Source organism: Oncorhynchus masou, chromosome 18 (assembly GCF_036934945.1).
Source record: "Oncorhynchus masou masou isolate Uvic2021 chromosome 18, UVic_Omas_1.1, whole genome shotgun sequence".
NCBI lineage: Eukaryota > Metazoa > Chordata > Actinopteri > Salmoniformes > Salmonidae > Oncorhynchus > Oncorhynchus masou.
The window spans coordinates 74,576,188-74,593,449 of record NC_088229.1 but is presented as its reverse complement, the minus strand read 5'-3'; the positions used below and the strand labels follow the sequence as shown (position 1 = coordinate 74,593,449).

Here is a 17,262-nt window from a genome sequence, read left to right as displayed (position 1 = left end):
TTATAATTGATTTTTTAGTTAATTCACAGTTGATAAGATATGCTGTTGACCCCCAACAACATAATCCACTTCACTTGAGCCAGGATTCAATCAAATGTGCGTTGTCGCTAAGTGCATTGCACTGTTGACAACGCACCTTTTATTAAAGGCACCTTTCCCCGACATTAACGGAGATCTCGGTAAACAGTGCGAATGACCACTCAAGCATAAATTACTTTTAAAAGTGCTATGCGTCTGTTGTTGTTGTTGTTGTTGTTGTTGTTTGTTGACAAACACACCTTTGATGGAATCCCAGCCTATTATTAAGAATATTTTTTATTTTATTAAGAAATGAAATTAATGAACACATCTACATAAAGTAAAACCTGAAGTATTACTCAAGTACTAGTACAGGTACAGTTGAAGTCGGATGTTTACATACACTTTAGCCAAATACATTTATTAAACTCCGTTTTTCACAATTCCTGACATTTAATCCTAGTAAAAATGTCCTGTCTTAGGTCAGTTAGGATCACTACTTTATTTTAAGAATGTGAAATGTCAGGATAATAGTAGAGAGAATGATTTATTTCAGCTTTTATTTCTTTCATCACATTCCCAGTGGGTCAGAAGTTTACATACACTCAATTAGTATTTGGTAGCATTGCCTTGAAATTGTTTAACTTGGGTCAAAAGTTTCGGGTAGACTTCCACAAGCATCCCACAATAAGTTGGGTGAATTTTGGCCCATTCCTCCTGACAGAGCTGTTGTAACTGATTCAGGTTTGTAGGCCTCCTTGCTCGCACACGCTTTTTCAGTTCTGCACACTAATTTTCTATAGGGTTGAGGTCAGGGCTTTGTGATGGCCACTCCAATACCGTGACTTTGTTGTCCTTAAGCCATTTTGCCACAAATTTGGAAGTATGCTTGGGGTCATTGTCCATTTGGAAGACCCATTTGCGACCAAGCTTTAACTTCCTGACTGATGTCTTGAGATGTTGCTTCAATATATCCACATAATTTTCCTCCCTCATGATGCCATCTATTTTGTGAAGTACACCAGTCCCTCCTGCAGCAAAGCACCCCCACAACATGATGCTGCCACCCCCGTGCTTCATGGTTGGGATGGTGATCTTCAGCTTGCAAGCCTCCCTCTTTTTCCTCCAAACATAACGATGGTCATTATGGCCAAACAGTTCTATTTTTGTTTCATCTGTCCCCATGTGCAGTTGCAAACCGTAGTCTGGCTTTTTTTATGGCGGTTTTGGAGCAGTGGCTTCTACCTTGCTGAGCAGCCTGTCAGGTTATGTCGATATAGGATTAGTTTTACTGTGGATATAGATGCTTTTGTACCTGTTTCCTCCAGCATCTTCACAAGGTCCCTTGCTGTCGTTGTTGTTCTGGGATTGATTTGCACTTTTCGCACCAAAGTGCTTTCATCTCCAGGAGACAGAACGCGTCTCCTTCCTGAGCGGTATGACGGCTGCGTGGTCCCATGGTGTTTACACTTGGGTACTATTTTCTGAGGTCTTGGCTGATTTCTTTAGATTTTCCCATGATGTCAAGCAAAGATGCAGTGTGTTTGAACGTAGACTTTGAAATACACCCACAGTTACACCTCCAATTGACTCAAATGATGTCAATTAGCCTATCAGAAGCTTCTAAAGCATTAGCATCATTTTCTGGAATTTAACCAAGCTGTTTAAAGGCACAGACCCACTGGAATTGTGATACAGTGAATAAGTGAAATAATCTGTAAACAATTGCTGGAAAAATGACTTGTGTCATGCACAAAGTAGATGTCCTAACTGACTTGCCAAAACTATAGTTTGTTAACAAGAAATTTGTAGTGGTTGAAAAACAAGTTTTAATTACTCCAATCTAAGTGTATGTAAACTTCCGACTTCAACTGTCATAACAAATTACTAAATTAACGAATCCTGTAAACACAGAGGCTGCGTTTAGACAGGCAGCCCAATTTTGATATTTATTTTCACTAATTGGTCTTTTAACCAATCAGATCACCTCTGAAAAAAGGATTTGACGTAAAAAGATCTGATGTGATTGGTCAAAAGACCTGTCTAAACCCAGCCTAACAGATATCACTTAAGCCCCATTTATACCCGGTTCTAACATACTTCCTTTGTCATGATCTTGTCCACGTTCTGATTGTGCCCACATTTTCAGACAGGTGTAAACGATTAAAAGATGCACTGTGATCTGATCTTCCTGACCACGTCAGGAGGTCGTCGGCCATTTAAAATCGTCGGTATCCCCGCCTTCTAAAACTATTTCACAGGTGGCAGCATTGACTTACGGCATCAAATGGCGTCTTAAAATAAATAAACAAATGCTACTTTGAAAGAACGGCTGTCAGAATCATGAGGATACAGTGATGGAACCAGGGAATCTGGTCACAATGCGGACACAGTGGACGGATATGATACATTTTTAATACCATGTGTAGACATATTTTCAGAAAATGTGAGCGCAATAAGAATGCGGACAACATCAGGACAAAGGATGCTTGTTAATGGTAAAAAGAAGAAGGCTAGAGGTACAGCTTAACATTGGGTAGGTAGGCAGGAGCTACTACGTGATAAAACACACAACACACACAAGGTTTGGGATCAATTCCACTTCAATTCGGGAAGTAATTGAATCCTAAATAGACTTAAGTGAAATGGAATTGGTCCCCTAATTCACACGTGTAGGGAACAGAGAAACAGGTCAAGATGTGTTTTATAAACATAATAACAATAACAACAGAGTATTGACAGTGGATCAGGACTATTCTACTGAGATATGTGAACCAGGGAAGTCAACTACAGGCCAGGGAAGTGAACCAGGGAAGTCAACTACAGGCCAGGGAAGTGAACCAGGGAAGTCAACTACAGGCCAGGGAAGTGAACCAGGGAAGTCAACTACAGGCCAGGGAAGTGAACCAGGGAAGTCAACTACAGGCCAGGGAAGTCAACCAGGGAAGTCAACTACAGGCCAGGGAAGTCAACTAGGGAAGTCAACTAAAGCGCAGGGAAGTCAACTACAGGCCAGGGAAGTCAACCAGGGAAGTCAACTACAGGCCAGGGAAGTCAACCAGGGAAGTCAACTAAAGCGCAGGGAAGTCAACTAAAGGCCAGGGAAGTGAACCAGGGAAGTCAACTTAAGGCCAGGGAAGTCAACTAAAGGCCAGGGAAGTCAACTATAGGCCAGGGAAGTGAACCAGGGAAGTCAACTAAAGGCCAGGGAAGTGAACTTGACTTCGGGGTGTAGTTTATCCTACTGTAGGTAGATATCTAGGATCAGCTTCCCCAACCCCAGACCTGACCTTAAACATTAGTGTAGAAAATGCTAAACTGACCAAAGATCAGTGTCTAGAGGGCAACTCCATGAACTTGCGGCCAGATAACGACAGGTTATTATTGCACGCGACGACAGTAGTACCCGAGGACCTTGCATTTTTCACACAGGTGCTGTGGGTGCTCCTTGCTCTGGTCTGAAACATCTAACCCATCAGGTTTCTCCAGAGGTCTCTACACAGAGAAACACAGGTAACATTAAGCTGTTTAAAACACAGAGAAACACAGGTAACACACTTTACATTAAGCTATTAAAAACACAATGTATTCAACCTTTTATTTATCCAGGTCCCATTGACGTCAGAGGATCTCTTTTACAAGGGAGTGGCCACCGATATTTAAAAAAAAAAAATTCTCTCCAATTTCGTGGGATCCAATTGTTAGTAGTTACTATCTTGTCTCATCGCTACAACTCCCGTACGGGCTCGGGAGAGACGAAGGTCGAGAGCCATGCGTCCTCTGAAACACAACCCAACCAAGCCGCACTGGTTCTTAACACAGGGCGCATCCAACTCGGAAGCCAGCCGCACCAATGTGTGAGGAAACAACGTACACCTAGCGACCTGGTCAGCGTGCACTGCGCCCGGCCCGCCACAGGAGTCGCTAGTGCGCGATGAGACAAGGATTTCCCTACCGGCCAAACCCTCCCTAACCCGGACGACGCTAGGCCAATTGTGAGTCGCTCCATGGACCTCCCGGTTGCGGCCTGCTGCGACAGAGCCTGGGCTCGAACCCAGAGTCTCTGGTGGCACAGCTAGACTACTGCGCCACCCGGGAGGCCCGGCCACCGATATTTATAGGGTTTATAAACGGTTAATTATTAGTTTATATTGTTTATAAATCAGAAATAAACACTTCAAAGTTACACAATCAGTTGAGACAATAGAACAATTGGATGGAGGTATGTCATATGTAGGCCTATATGCAAGACAACACAAACAGATCTGGGACCAGGCTAATATCATGGATAATAAACAAAATTGAAGTATTCACCTGCTTGTGAGGGTAAACGTTGATGTGGCACTTGATACATTCTTGTCCCATGTTGGCCCAGGAGTTCCCACTCATCCACTTCCTCTTGCATTTAGGGCACTTGTATTCCCCGAAACATCTCTTCTTGCCCTGATATGGGGTCTGGCCTTCCCCTTTCGGCCGAGCCTGGAGACAAAGCATATTGAAGCATTGCACTGAATTTACAGATGAAACGACATCGAATGGTCATATTTCATTTTAGTATACAGAGAGAAGTCTCTGTGCTCAGCAGGCCCTCTACATCCAGGTGCTGATTTTGGCAGATACAACAAGTACACAGAAAAACAGTGTAAAAACTGCAAACTGTTAAAAAAAAACAGGCGACCGACCTTCACTTCTATTTATTTGTAATTTGCCGTGAATCAACTAACAATGTTTCACATATCAACTAACACATATGACACTTTCTTCGGTGTCACTGAATGACCGTGCCATTACGACAACTAATGTGACGACACTGACCGTGGTCTTGACTCTAGGTGACGTTACAACCACTGACCACTGGTCTTGACTCCAGGTGACGTTACGACCACTGACCACTGGTCTTGACTCTAGGTGACGTTACGACCACTGACCACTGGTCTTGACTCTAGGTGATGTTAAGACCACTGACCACTGGTCTTGACTCTAGGTGACGTTACGACCACTGACCACTGGTCTTGACTCCAGGTGACGTTACGACCACTGACCACTGGTCTTGACTCTAGGTGACGTTACGACCACTGACCACTGGTCTTGACAATAGGTGACGTTACGACCACTGACCACTGGTCTTGACTCTAGGTGACATTACGACCACTGACCACTGGTCTTGACTCCAGGTTACATTACGACCACTGACCACTGTTCTTGACTCTAGGTGACGTTACGACCACTGACCACTGGTCTTGACTCTAGGTGACGTTACGACCACTGACCACTGGTCTTGACTCTAGGTGACGTTACGACCACTGACCACTGGTCTTGACTCTAGGTGATGTTACGACCACTGACCGTGGTCTTGACTCCAGGTTACATTACGACCACTGACCACTGGTCTTGACTCTAGGTGATGTTACGACCACTGACCGTGGTCTTGACTCTAGGTGATGTTACGACCACTGACCACTGGTCTTGACTCTCCACATATTGTATATTTAGAAATACATTACATTGCCAAATGCACATAATGTGTATCAATCCAATCGCCTCCCATCACTTTAGCAGGGAGGAATAACATATTGTTTTTTCTCAACTTTAGCAGGAGGAGATAACATATTGTGTTTCTCAACTTTAGCAGGAGGAGATAACATATTGTGTTTCTCAACTTTAGCAGGAGGAGATAACATATTGTGTTTCTCAACTTTAGCAGGGAGGGATAACATATTGGGTTGCTCAACTTTAGCAGGGAGGGATAACATATTGGGTTTTTCAACTTTAGCAGGGAGGGATAACATATTGTGTTTCTCAACTTTAACAGGTGGAGATAACATATTGGGTTTCTCAACTTTAGCAGGGAGGGATAACATATTGTGTTTCTCAACTTTAGCAGGGAGGGATAACATATTGTGTTTCTCAACTTTAGCAGGGAGGGATAACATATTGGGTTTCTCAACTTTAGCAGGGAGGGATAACATATTGGGTTTCTCAACTTTAGCAGGAGGAGATAACATTGTGTTTCTCAACTTTAGCAGGAGGGATAACATATTGTGTTTCTCAACTTTAGCAGGAGGGATAACATATTGTGTTTCTCAACTTTAGCAGGAGGAGATAACATATTGTGTTTCTCAACTTTAGCAGGAGGAGATAACATTGTGTTTCTCAACTTTAGAAGGGAGGGATAACATATTGGGTTTCTCAACTTTAGCAGGAGGAGATAACATATTGGGTTTCTCAACTTTAGCAGGGAGGGATAACATATTGGGTTTCTCAACTTTAGCAGGGAGGGATAACATATTGTGTTTCTGTGGAGCATTGCCAGCTCAAATCACTGAAGCAGAATTATGAAGAGATTTGATAACAGCCTCGTAGGTGGTTAAGTTGAAGGGAAAAGCAGTTCACATTGAATGTTGGTGTAAGTTTCTGTCAAACTGCATATTGAGAAATAACCAGTATCCCCTATGGACCCCTGTTCACTATATAGAGCACTACTTCTGACCAGAGTCCTATGGACCCCTGTTCACTATATAGTGCACTACTTCTGACCAGAGTCCTATGGACCCCTGTTCACTATATAGAGCACTACTTCTGACCAGAGTCCTATGGACCCCTGTTCACTATATAGTGCACTACTTCTGACCAGAGTCCTATGGACCCCTGTTCACTATATAGTGCACTACTTCTGACCAGAGTCCTATGGACCCCTGTTCACTATATAGTGCACTACTTCTGACCAGAGTCCTATGGACCCCTATTCACTATATAGTGCACTACTTCTGACCAGAGTCCTATGGACCCCTGTTCACTATATAGTGCACTACTTCTGACCAGAGTCCTATGGACCCCTGTTCACTATATAGAGCACTACTTCTGACCAGAGTCCTATGGACCCCTATTCACTATATAGTGCACTACTTCTGACCAGAGTCCTATGGACCCCTATTCACTATATAGTGCACTACTTCTGACCAGAGTCCTATGGACCCCTATTCACTATATAGAACACTACTCAAAGGGAGTTCTCATAGAACATGAAATGAGTTCCAATAGAACATGAAGTGAGTTCCAATAGAACATGAAGTGAGTTCCAATAGAACATGAAGTGAGTTCCTATAGAACATGAAGTGAGTTCTTATAGAACATGAAGTGAGTTCCAATAGAACATGAAGTGAGTTCTAATAGAACATGAAGTGAGTTCCAATAGAACATGAAGTGAGTTCCAATAGAACATGAAGTGAGTTCCTATAGAACATGAAGTGAGTTCTTATAGAACATGAAGTGAGTTCCAATAGAACATGAAGTGAGTTCCAATAGAACATGAAGTGAGTTCCTATAGAACATGAAGTGAGTTCCTATAGAACATGAAGTGAGTTCCAATAGAAGATAAAGTAAATTCCTATAGAACATGGAGTTCTCTAGTTCTATGGAGTGTTCTATGGTCCAGCTCCCTGAGGAGCATAGCGGAGGCCCAGCCCAGTGATGGACCAATCACAGCCCTCCTCCTCTACAGGACACATACCTCAGCCTCTCTGTCATCCTTCCCTCCCAGCTGGCCTTTGTCGGCCAATCAGGACTTGGGGGGGGAGGGAGGAAATCAACCCCAGATGAGCTTCACTCCACTTGTATAACTGGAGAAAAATCCTAAACCCAACATAAAGAAATTATTTCAACATTGACTGGTTTAAATTAAAAACACCCCTTCGGAGGTTAAAGGAGGTGGGGCAACCAGCCAAATGACATTGATCTGTTGTCATTTGGACTCCCTCAGAGCAGAGACAAACCTTTCTAGGAATGAATATGAGTGTTGGCTTTTCTGCAGCCATGTATCACAGTAACAGTGAATAGATTTCAAAATGTGATTAAATACATTGTACCCCACTTTTTCAATACATTTATCCATCCAACACTTTGAATTCCATATCCAAACTCCAAGAAGAGTCCCCTTGTTGTTGTGATGCCAGGCGCTGTCTGTAGTTAGTGATGATGGCCTGTATCCTATCTTACCACTCTCTCATCAGCCCAGTTACAGTCTGCGTCCCAAATGGTACCTTATCCCCTATTTGGTCCACTACTTTTGACAGATAGGGAATTTGGGGGGAATAGGGTTCCATTTGGAGGGAATAGGGTTCCATTTGGAGGGAATAGGGTTCATTTGGGAGGAATAGGGTTCCATTTGGAGGGAATAGGGTTCATTTGGAGGAATAGGGTTCATTTGGGAGGAATAGGGTTCATTTGGAGGGAATAGGGTTCCATTTGGAGGGAATAGGGTTCATTTGGGAGGAATAGGGTTCATTTGGAGGGAATAGGGTTCCATTTGGAGGGAATAGGGTTCCATTTGGAGGGAATAGGGTTCCATTTGGGAGGAATAGGGTTCATCTGGGAGGAATAGGGTTCATTTGGGAGGAATAGGGTTCATTTGGGAGGAATAGGGTTCCATTTGGGAGGAATAGGGTTCATTTGGGAGGAATAGGGTTCATTTGGGAGGAATAGGGTTCATTTGGGAGGAATAGGGTTCATCTGGGAGGAATAGGGTTCATTTGGAGGGAATAGGGTTCATTTGGGAGGAATAGGGTTCCATTTGGGAGGAATAGGGTTCATTTGGGAGGAATAGGGTTCATTTGGGAGGAATAGGGTTCATTTGGGAGGAATAGGGTTCCATTTGGGAGGAATAGGGTTCATTTGGGAGGAATAGGGTTCATTTGGGAGGAATAGGGTTCATTTGGGAGGAATAGGGTTCATCTGGGAGGAATAGGGTTCATTTGGAGGGAATAGGGTTCATTTGGGAGGAATAGGGTTCCATTTGGGAGGAATAGGGTTCATTTGGGAGGAATAGGGTTCATTTGGGAGGAATAGGGTTCATTTGGGAGGAATAGGGTTCATTTTGAGGGAATAGGGTTCATTTTGAGGGAATAGGGTTCATTTGGGAGGAATAGGGTTCATTCGGAGGGAATAGGGTTCATTTTGAGGGAATAGGGTTCATTTTGAGGGAATAGGGTTCATTTGGGAGGAATAGGGTTCATTTTGAGGGAATAGGGTTCATTTTGAGGGAATAGGGTTCATTTGGGAGGAATAGGGTTCATTCGGAGGGAATAGGGTTCATTTGGGAGGAATAGGGTTCCATTTGGGAGGAATAGGGTTCATTTGGGAGGAATAGGGTTCATCTGGGAGGAATAGGGTTCATTTGGAGGGAATAGGGTTCATTTGGGAGGAATAGGGTTCCATTTGGGAGGAATAGGGTTCATTTGGGAGGAATAGGGTTCATTTGGGAGGAATAGGGTTCATTTGGGAGGAATAGGGTTCCATTTGGGAGGAATAGGGTTCATTTGGGAGGAATAGGGTTCATTTGGGAGGAATAGGGTTCATTTGGGAGGAATAGGGTTCATCTGGGAGGAATAGGGTTCATTTGGAGGGAATAGGGTTCATTTGGGAGGAATAGGGTTCCATTTGGGAGGAATAGGGTTCATTTGGGAGGAATAGGGTTCATTTGGGAGGAATAGGGTTCATTTGGGAGGAATAGGGTTCATTCTGAGGGAATAGGGTTCATTGAGGGAATAGGGTTCATTTGGGAGGAATAGGGTTCATTCGGAGGGAATAGGGTTCATTTTGAGGGAATAGGGTTCATTTTGAGGGAATAGGGTTCATTTGGGAGGAATAGGGTTCATTTTGAGGGAATAGGGTTCATTTTGAGGGAATAGGGTTCATTTGGGAGGAATAGGGTTCATTCGGAGGGAATAGGGTTCATTTGGGAGGAATAGGGTTCCATTTGGGAGGAATAGGGTTCATTTGGGAGGAATAGGGTTCATTTGGGAGGAATAGGGTTCATTTGGGAGGAATAGGGTTCATTTGGGAGGAATAGGGTTCATTTGGGAGGAATAGGGTTCCATTTGGGAGGAATAGGGTTCATTTGGGAGGAATAGGGTTCCATTTGGGAGGAATAGGGTTCCATTTGGGAGGAATAGGGTTCATTTGGGAGGAATAGGGTTCCATTTGGAGGGAAAAGGGTTCATTTGGAGGGAATAGGGTTCATTTGGAGGGAATAGGGTTCATTTGGAGGGAATAGGGTTCATTTGGGAGGAATAGGGTTCCATTTGGAGGGAATAGGGTTCATTTGGGAGGAATAGGGTTCCATTTGGGAGGAATAGGGTTCATTTGGGAGGAATAGTGTTCATTTGGGAGGAATAGGGTTCATTTGGGAGGAATAGGGTTTCATTTGGAAGGAATAGGGTTCATTTGGGAGGAATAGGGTTCATTTGGGAGGAATAGGGTTCATTTGGAGGGAATAGGGTTCATTTGGGAGGAATAGGGTTCCATTTGGGAGGAATAGGGTTCATTTGGAGGGAATAGGGTTCGTTTGGGAGGAATAGGGTTCATTTGGGAGGAATAGGGTTCATTTGGGAGGAATAGGGTTCATTTGGGAGGAATAGGGTTCATTTGGGAGGAATAGGGTTCATTTGGAAGGAATAGGGTTCCATTTGGAAGGAATAGGGTTCATTTGGAGGGAATAGGGTTCATTTGGGAGGAATAGGGTTCATTTGGAGGGAATAGGGTTCATTTGGTAGGAATAGGGTTCATTTGGGAGGAATAGGGTTCCATTTGGGAGGAATAGGGTTCATTTGGGAGGAATAGGGTTCATTTGGGAGGAATAGGGTTCGTTTTGGGAGGAATAGGGTTCATTTGGGAGGAATAGGGTTCCATTTGGAGGGAATAGGGTTCCATTTGGAGGGAATAGGGTTCATTTGGAGGGAATAGGGCTCCATTTGGAGGGAATAGGGTTCATTTGGAGGGAATAGGGTTCCATTTGGAGGGAATAGGGTTCCATTTGGAGGGAATAGGTTTCCATTTGGAGGGAATAGGGTTCCATTTGGGAGGAATAGGGTTCATTTGGGAGGAATAGGGTTCATTTTGAGGGAATAGGGTTCATTTTGAGGGAATAGGGTTCATTTGGGAGGAATAGGGTTCATTCGGAGGGAATAGGGTTCATTTGGGAGGAATAGGGTTCATTTGGGAGGAATAGGGTTCCATTTTGAGGGAATAGGGTTCGTTTGGGAGGAATAGGGTTCATTTGGGAGGAATAGGGTTCCATTTGGGAGGAATAGGGTTCATTTGGGAGGAATAGGGTTCATTTGGGAGGAATAGGGTTCATTTTGAGGGAATAGGGTTCATTTGGGAGGAATAGGGTTCATTTTGAGGGAATAGGGTTCATTTGGGAGGAATAGGGTTCATTTTGAGGGAATAGGGTTCATTTGGGAGGAATAGGGTTCCATTTGGGAGGAATAGGGTTCATTTGGGAGGAATAGGGTTCATTTTGAGGGAATAGGGTTCATTTGGGAGGAATAGGGTTCATTTTGAGGGAATAGGGTTCATTTTGAGGGAATAGGGTTCATTTGGGAGGAATAGGGTTCATTCGGAGGGAATAGGGTTCATTCGGGAGGAATAGGGTTCCATTTGGGAGGAATAGGGTTCATTTGGGAGGAATAGGGTTCATTTGGGAGGAATAGGGTTCATTTGGGAGGAATAGGGTTCATTTGGGAGGAATAGGGTTCATTTGGAAGGAATAGGGTTCCATTTGGAAGGAATAGTGTTCATTTGGAAGGAATAGGGTTCCATTTGGAGGGAAGAGGGTTCATTTGGGAGGAATAGGGTTCCATTTGGGAGGAATAGGGTTCCATTTGGGAGGAATAGGGTTCATTTGGGAGGAATAGGGTTCATTTGGGAGGAATAGGGTTCATTTGGGAGGAATAGGGTTTCATTTGGAAGGAATAGGGTTCATTTGGGAGGAATAGGGTTCATTTGGAGGGAATAGGGTTCATTTGGGAGGAATAGGGTTCCATTTGGGAGGAATAGGGTTCATTTGGAGGGAATAGGGTTCATTTGGGAGGAATATGGTTCCATTTGGAGGGAATAGGGTTCATCTGGGAGGAATAGGGTTCCATTTGGGAGGAATAGGGTTCGTTTGGGAGGAATAGGGTTCGTTTGGAGGGAATAGGGTTCATCTGGGAGGAATAGGGTTCATTTGGAGGGAATAGGGTTCATTTGGGAGGAATAGGGTTCCATTTGGGAGGAATAGGGTTCGTTTGGGAGGAATAGGGTTCGTTTTGGGAGGAATAGGGTTCATTTGGGAGGAATAGGGTTCATTTGGGAGGAATAGGGTTCATTTGGGAGGAATAGGATTCATTTGGGAGGAATAGGGTTCATTTGGGAGGAATAGGGTTCATTTGGGAGGAATAGGGTTCATTTGGGAGGAATAGGGTTCATTTTGAGGGAATAGGGTTCATTTTGAGGGAATAGGGTTCATTTGGAAGGAATAGGGTTCATTCGGAGGGAATAGGGTTCATTTGGGAGGAATAGGGTTCCATTTGGGAGGAATAGGGTTCATTTGGGAGGAATAGGGTTTCATTTGGAAGGAATAGGGTTCATTTGGGAGGAATAGGGTTCATTTGGGAGGAATAGGGTTCATTTGGGAGGAATAAAGTTCGTTTTGGGAGGAATAGGGTTCATTTGGGAGGAATAGGGTTCATTTGGGAGGAATAGGGTTCCATTTGGAGGGAAAAGGGTTCATTTGGAGGGAATAGGGTTCATTTGGAGGGAATAGGGTTCATTTGGAGGGAATAGGGTTCATTTGGAGGGAATAGGGTTCACTTGGGAGGAATAGGGTTCCATTTGGAGGGAAAAGGGTTCATTTGGGAGGAATAGGGTTCCATTTGGGAGGAATAGGGTTCATTTGGGAGGAATAGTGTTCATTTGGGAGGAATAGGGTTCATTTGGGAGGAATAGGGTTTCATTTGGAAGGAATAGGGTTCATTTGGGAGGAATAGGGTTCATTTGGGAGGAATAGGGTTCATTTGGAGGGAATAGGGTTCATTTGGGAGGAATAGGGTTCCATTTGGGAGGAATAGGGTTCATTTGGAGGGAATAGAGTTCGTTTGGGAGGAATAGGGTTCATTTGGGAGGAATAGGGTTCATTTGGGAGGAATAGGGTTCATTTGGGAGGAATAGGGTTCATTTGGGAGGAATAGGGTTCATTTGGAAGGAATAGGGTTCCATTTGGAAGGAATAGGGTTCATTTGGGAGGAATAGGGTTCATTTGGAGGGAATAGGGTTCATTTGGGAGGAATAGGGTTCATTTGGGAGGAATAGGGTTCCATTTGGGAGGAATAGGGTTCATTTGGGAGGAATAGGGTTCATTTGGGAGGAATAGGGTTCGTTTTGGGAGGAATAGGGTTCATTTGGGAGGAATAGGGTTCCATTTGGAGGGAATAGGGTTCCATTTGGAGGGAATAGGGTTCATTTGGAGGGAATAGGGTTCCATTTGGAGGGAATAGGGTTCATTTGGAGGGAATAGGGTTCCATTTGGAGGGAATAGGGTTCCATTTGGAGGGAATAGGGTTCCATTTGGAGGGAATAGGGTTCCATTTGGGAGGAATAGGGTTCATGTGGGAGGAATAGGGTTCATTTTGAGGGAATAGGGTTCATTTTGAGGGAATAGGGTTAATTTGGGAGGAATAGGGTTCATTCGGAGGGAATAGGGTTCATTTGGGAGGAATAGGGTTCATTTGGGAGGAATAGGGTTCCATTTTGAGGGAATAGGGTTCGTTTGGGAGGAATAGGGTTCATTTGGGAAGAATAGGGTTCCATTTGGGAGGAATAGGGTTCATTTGGGAGGAATAGGGTTCATTTGGGAGGAATAGGGTTCATTTGGGAGGAATAGGGTTCATTTTGAGGGAATAGGGTTCATTTGGGAGGAATAGGGTTCATTTTGAGGGAATAGGGTTCATTTGGGAGGAATAGGGTTCCATTTGGGAGGAATAGGGTTCATTTGGGAGGAATAGGGTTCATTTTGAGGGAATAGGGTTCATTTGGGAGGAATAGGGTTCATTTTGAGGGAATAGGGTTCATTTGGAAGGAATAGGGTTCATTTTGAGGGAATAGGGTTCATTTTGAGGGAATAGGGTTCATTTGGGAGGAATAGGGTTCATTTTGAGGGAATAGGGTTCATTTTGAGGGAATAGGGTTCATTTGGGAGGAATAGGGTTCATTCGGAGGGAATAGGGTTCATTCGGGAGGAATAGGGTTCCATTTGGGAGGAATAGGGTTCATTTGGGAGGAATAGGGTTCATTTGTGAGGAATAGGGTTCATTTGGGAGGAATAGGGTTCATTTGGGAGGAATAGGGTTCATTTGGAAGGAATAGGGTTCCATTTGGAAGGAATAGGGTTCATTTGGAAGGAATAGGGTTCCATTTGGAGGGAAGAGGGTTCATTTGGGAGGAATAGGGTTCATTTGGGAGGAATAGGGTTCATTTGGGAGGAATAGGGTTCATTTGGGAGGAATAGGGTTTCATTTGGAAGGAATAGGGTTCATTTGGGAGGAATAGGGTTCATTTGGAGGGAATAGGGTTCATTTGGGAGGAATAGGGTTCCATTTGGGAGGAATATGGTTCATTTGGAGGGAATAGGGTTCATTTGGGAGGAATAGGGTTCCATTTGGAGGGAATAGGGTTCATCTGGGAGGAATAGGGTTCCATTTGGGAGGAATAGGGTTCGTTTGGGAGGAATAGGGTTCGTTTGGAGGGAATAGGGTTCATCTGGGAGGAATAGGGTTCATTTGGAGGGAATAGGGTTCATTTGGGAGGAATAGGGTTCCATTTGGGAGGAATAGGGTTCGTTTGGGAGGAATAGGGTTCGTTTTGGGAGGAATAGGGTTCATTTGGGAGGAATAGGGTTCATTTGGGAGGAATAGGGTTCATTTGGGAGGAATAGGGTTCATTTGGGAGGAATAGGGTTCATTTGGGAGGAATAGGATTCATTTGGGAGGAATAGGGTTCGTTTTGGGAGGAATAGGGTTCATTTGGGAGGAATAGGATTCATTTGGGAGGAATAGGGTTCATTTGGGAGGAATAGGGTTCATTTGGGAGGAATAGGGTTCATTTGGAGGGAATAGGGTTCATTTGGGAGGAATAGGGTTCATTTGGGAGGAATAGGGTTCATTTGGGAGGAATAGGGTTCATTTGGGAGGAATAGGGTTCGTTTTGGGAGGAATAGGGTTCATTTGGGAGGAATAGGGTTCATTTGGGAGGAATAGGGTTCATTTTGAGGGAATAGGGTTCATTTGGAGGGAATAGGGTTCATTTGGGAGGAATAGGATTCATTTGGGAGGAATAGGGTTCATTTGGGAGGAATAGGGTTCATTTGGGAGGAATAGGGTTCATTTGGGAGGAATAGGGTTCCATTTTGAGGGAATAGGGTTCATTTGGGAGGAATAGGGTTCATTTGGGAGGAATAGGGTTCATTTGGGAGGAATAGGGTTCATTTGGGAGGAATAGGGTTCCATTTGGGAGGAATAGGGTTCGTTTGGGAGGAATAGGGTTCGTTTGGAGGGAATAGGGTTCATCTGGGAGGAATAGGGTTCATTTGGAGGGAATAGGGTTCATTTGGGAGGAATAGGGTTCCATTTGGGAGGAATAGGGTTCGTTTGGGAGGAATAGGGTTCGTTTTGGGAGGAATAGGGTTCATTTGGGAGGAATAGGGTTCATTTGGGAGGAATAGGGTTCATTTGGGAGGAATAGGGTTCATTTGGGAGGAATAGGTTTCATTTGGGAGGAATAGGATTCATTTGGGAGGAATAGGGTTCGTTTTGGGAGGAATAGGGTTCATTTGGGAGGAATAGGATTCATTTGGGAGGAATAGGGTTCATTTGGGAGGAATAGGGTTCATTTGGGAGGAATAGGGTTCATTTGGAGGGAATAGGGTTCATTTGGGAGGAATAGGGTTCATTTGGGAGGAATAGGGTTCATTTGGGAGGAATAGGGTTCATTTGGGAGGAATAGGGTTCATTTGGGAGGAATAGGGTTCGTTTTGGGAGGAATAGGGTTCATTTGGGAGGAATAGGGTTCATTTGGGAGGAATAGGGTTCATTTTGAGGGAATAGGGTTCATTTGGAGGGAATAGGGTTCATTTGGGAGGAATAGGATTCATTTGGGAGGAATAGGGTTCATTTGGGAGGAATAGGGTTCATTTGGGAGGAATAGGGTTCATTTGGGAGGAATAGGGTTCCATTTTGAGGGAATAGGGTTCATTTGGGAGGAATAGGGTTCATTTGGGAGGAATAGGGTTCATTTGGGAGGAATAGGGTTCATTTGGGAGGAATAGGGTTCATTTGGAAGGAATAGGGTTCATTTGGGAGGAATAGGGTTCATTTGGGAGGAATAGGGTTCATTTGGGAGGAATAGGGTTCCATTTTGAGGGAATAGGGTTCATTTGGGAGGAATAGGGTTCATTTGGGAGGAATAGGGTTCATTTGGGAGGAATAGGGTTCATTTGGGAGGAATAGGGTTCATTTGGGAGGAACAGGGTTCATTTGGGAGGAATAGGGTTCATTTGGGAGGAATAGGGTTCATTTGGGAGGAATAGGGTTCATTTGGGAGGAATAGGGTTCATTTGGGAGGAATAGGGTTCCATTTGGGAGGAATAGGGTTCATTTGGGAGGAATAGGGTTCCATTTGGGAGGAATAGGGTTCATTTGGGAGGAATAGGGTTCATTTGGGAGGAATATGGTTCCATTTTGAGGGAATAGGGTTCATTTGGGAGGAATAGGGTTCATTTGGGAGGAATAGGGTTCATTTGGGAGGAATAGGGTTCATTTGGGAGGAATAGGGTTCATTTGGGAGGAACAGGGTTCATTTGGGAGGAATATGGTTCATTTGGGAGGAATAGGGTTCATTTGGGAGGAATAGGGTTCATTTGGGAGGAATAGGGTTCATTTGGGAGGAATAGGGTTCCATTTGGGAGGAATAGGGTTCATTTGGGAGGAATAGGGTTCCATTTGGGAGGAATAGGGTTCATTTGGGAGGAATAGGGTTCATTTGGGAGGAATAGGGTTCATTTGGGAGGAATAGGGTTCATTTGGGAGGAATAGGGTTCCATTTGGAGGGAATAGGGTTCATTTGGGAGGAATAGGGTTCATTTGGGAGGAATAGGGTTCATTTGGGAGGAATAGGGTTCCATTTGGGAGGAATAGGATTCATTTGGGAGGAATAGGGTTCCATTTGGGAGGAATAGGATTCATTTGGGAGGAATAGGGTTCCATTTGGGAGGAATAGGATTCATTTGGGAGGAATAGGGTTAATTTGGGAGGAATAGGGTTCATCTGGGAGGAATAGGGTTCCATTTTGAGGGAATAGGGTTCATTTGGAGGGAATAGGGTTCATTTGGGAGGAATAGGATTCATTTGGAGGGAATAGGGTTCCATTTGGGAG

The 17,262-nt window shown here is 44.1% G+C and overlaps 1 protein-coding gene across 1 annotated transcript in view; it reads right to left on the bottom strand.

The window, feature by feature from the left end:
* Window positions 1-912: 912 nt before the first annotated feature.
* The window catches only part of LOC135505266 (zinc finger CCHC domain-containing protein 24-like), a 48,436-nt gene continuing 32,086 nt past the window's right edge, over window positions 913-17,262 (bottom strand). The window contains exons 3-4 of the mRNA XM_064924475.1: window positions 4,333-4,497; window positions 913-3,513 (exon numbers count right to left, since the gene is read on the bottom strand). Coding sequence (XP_064780547.1) covers window positions 3,400-3,513; window positions 4,333-4,497 — 279 coding nt within the window. The 3' untranslated portion in view covers window positions 913-3,399. The remainder of the gene's footprint in view (window positions 3,514-4,332; window positions 4,498-17,262) is intronic.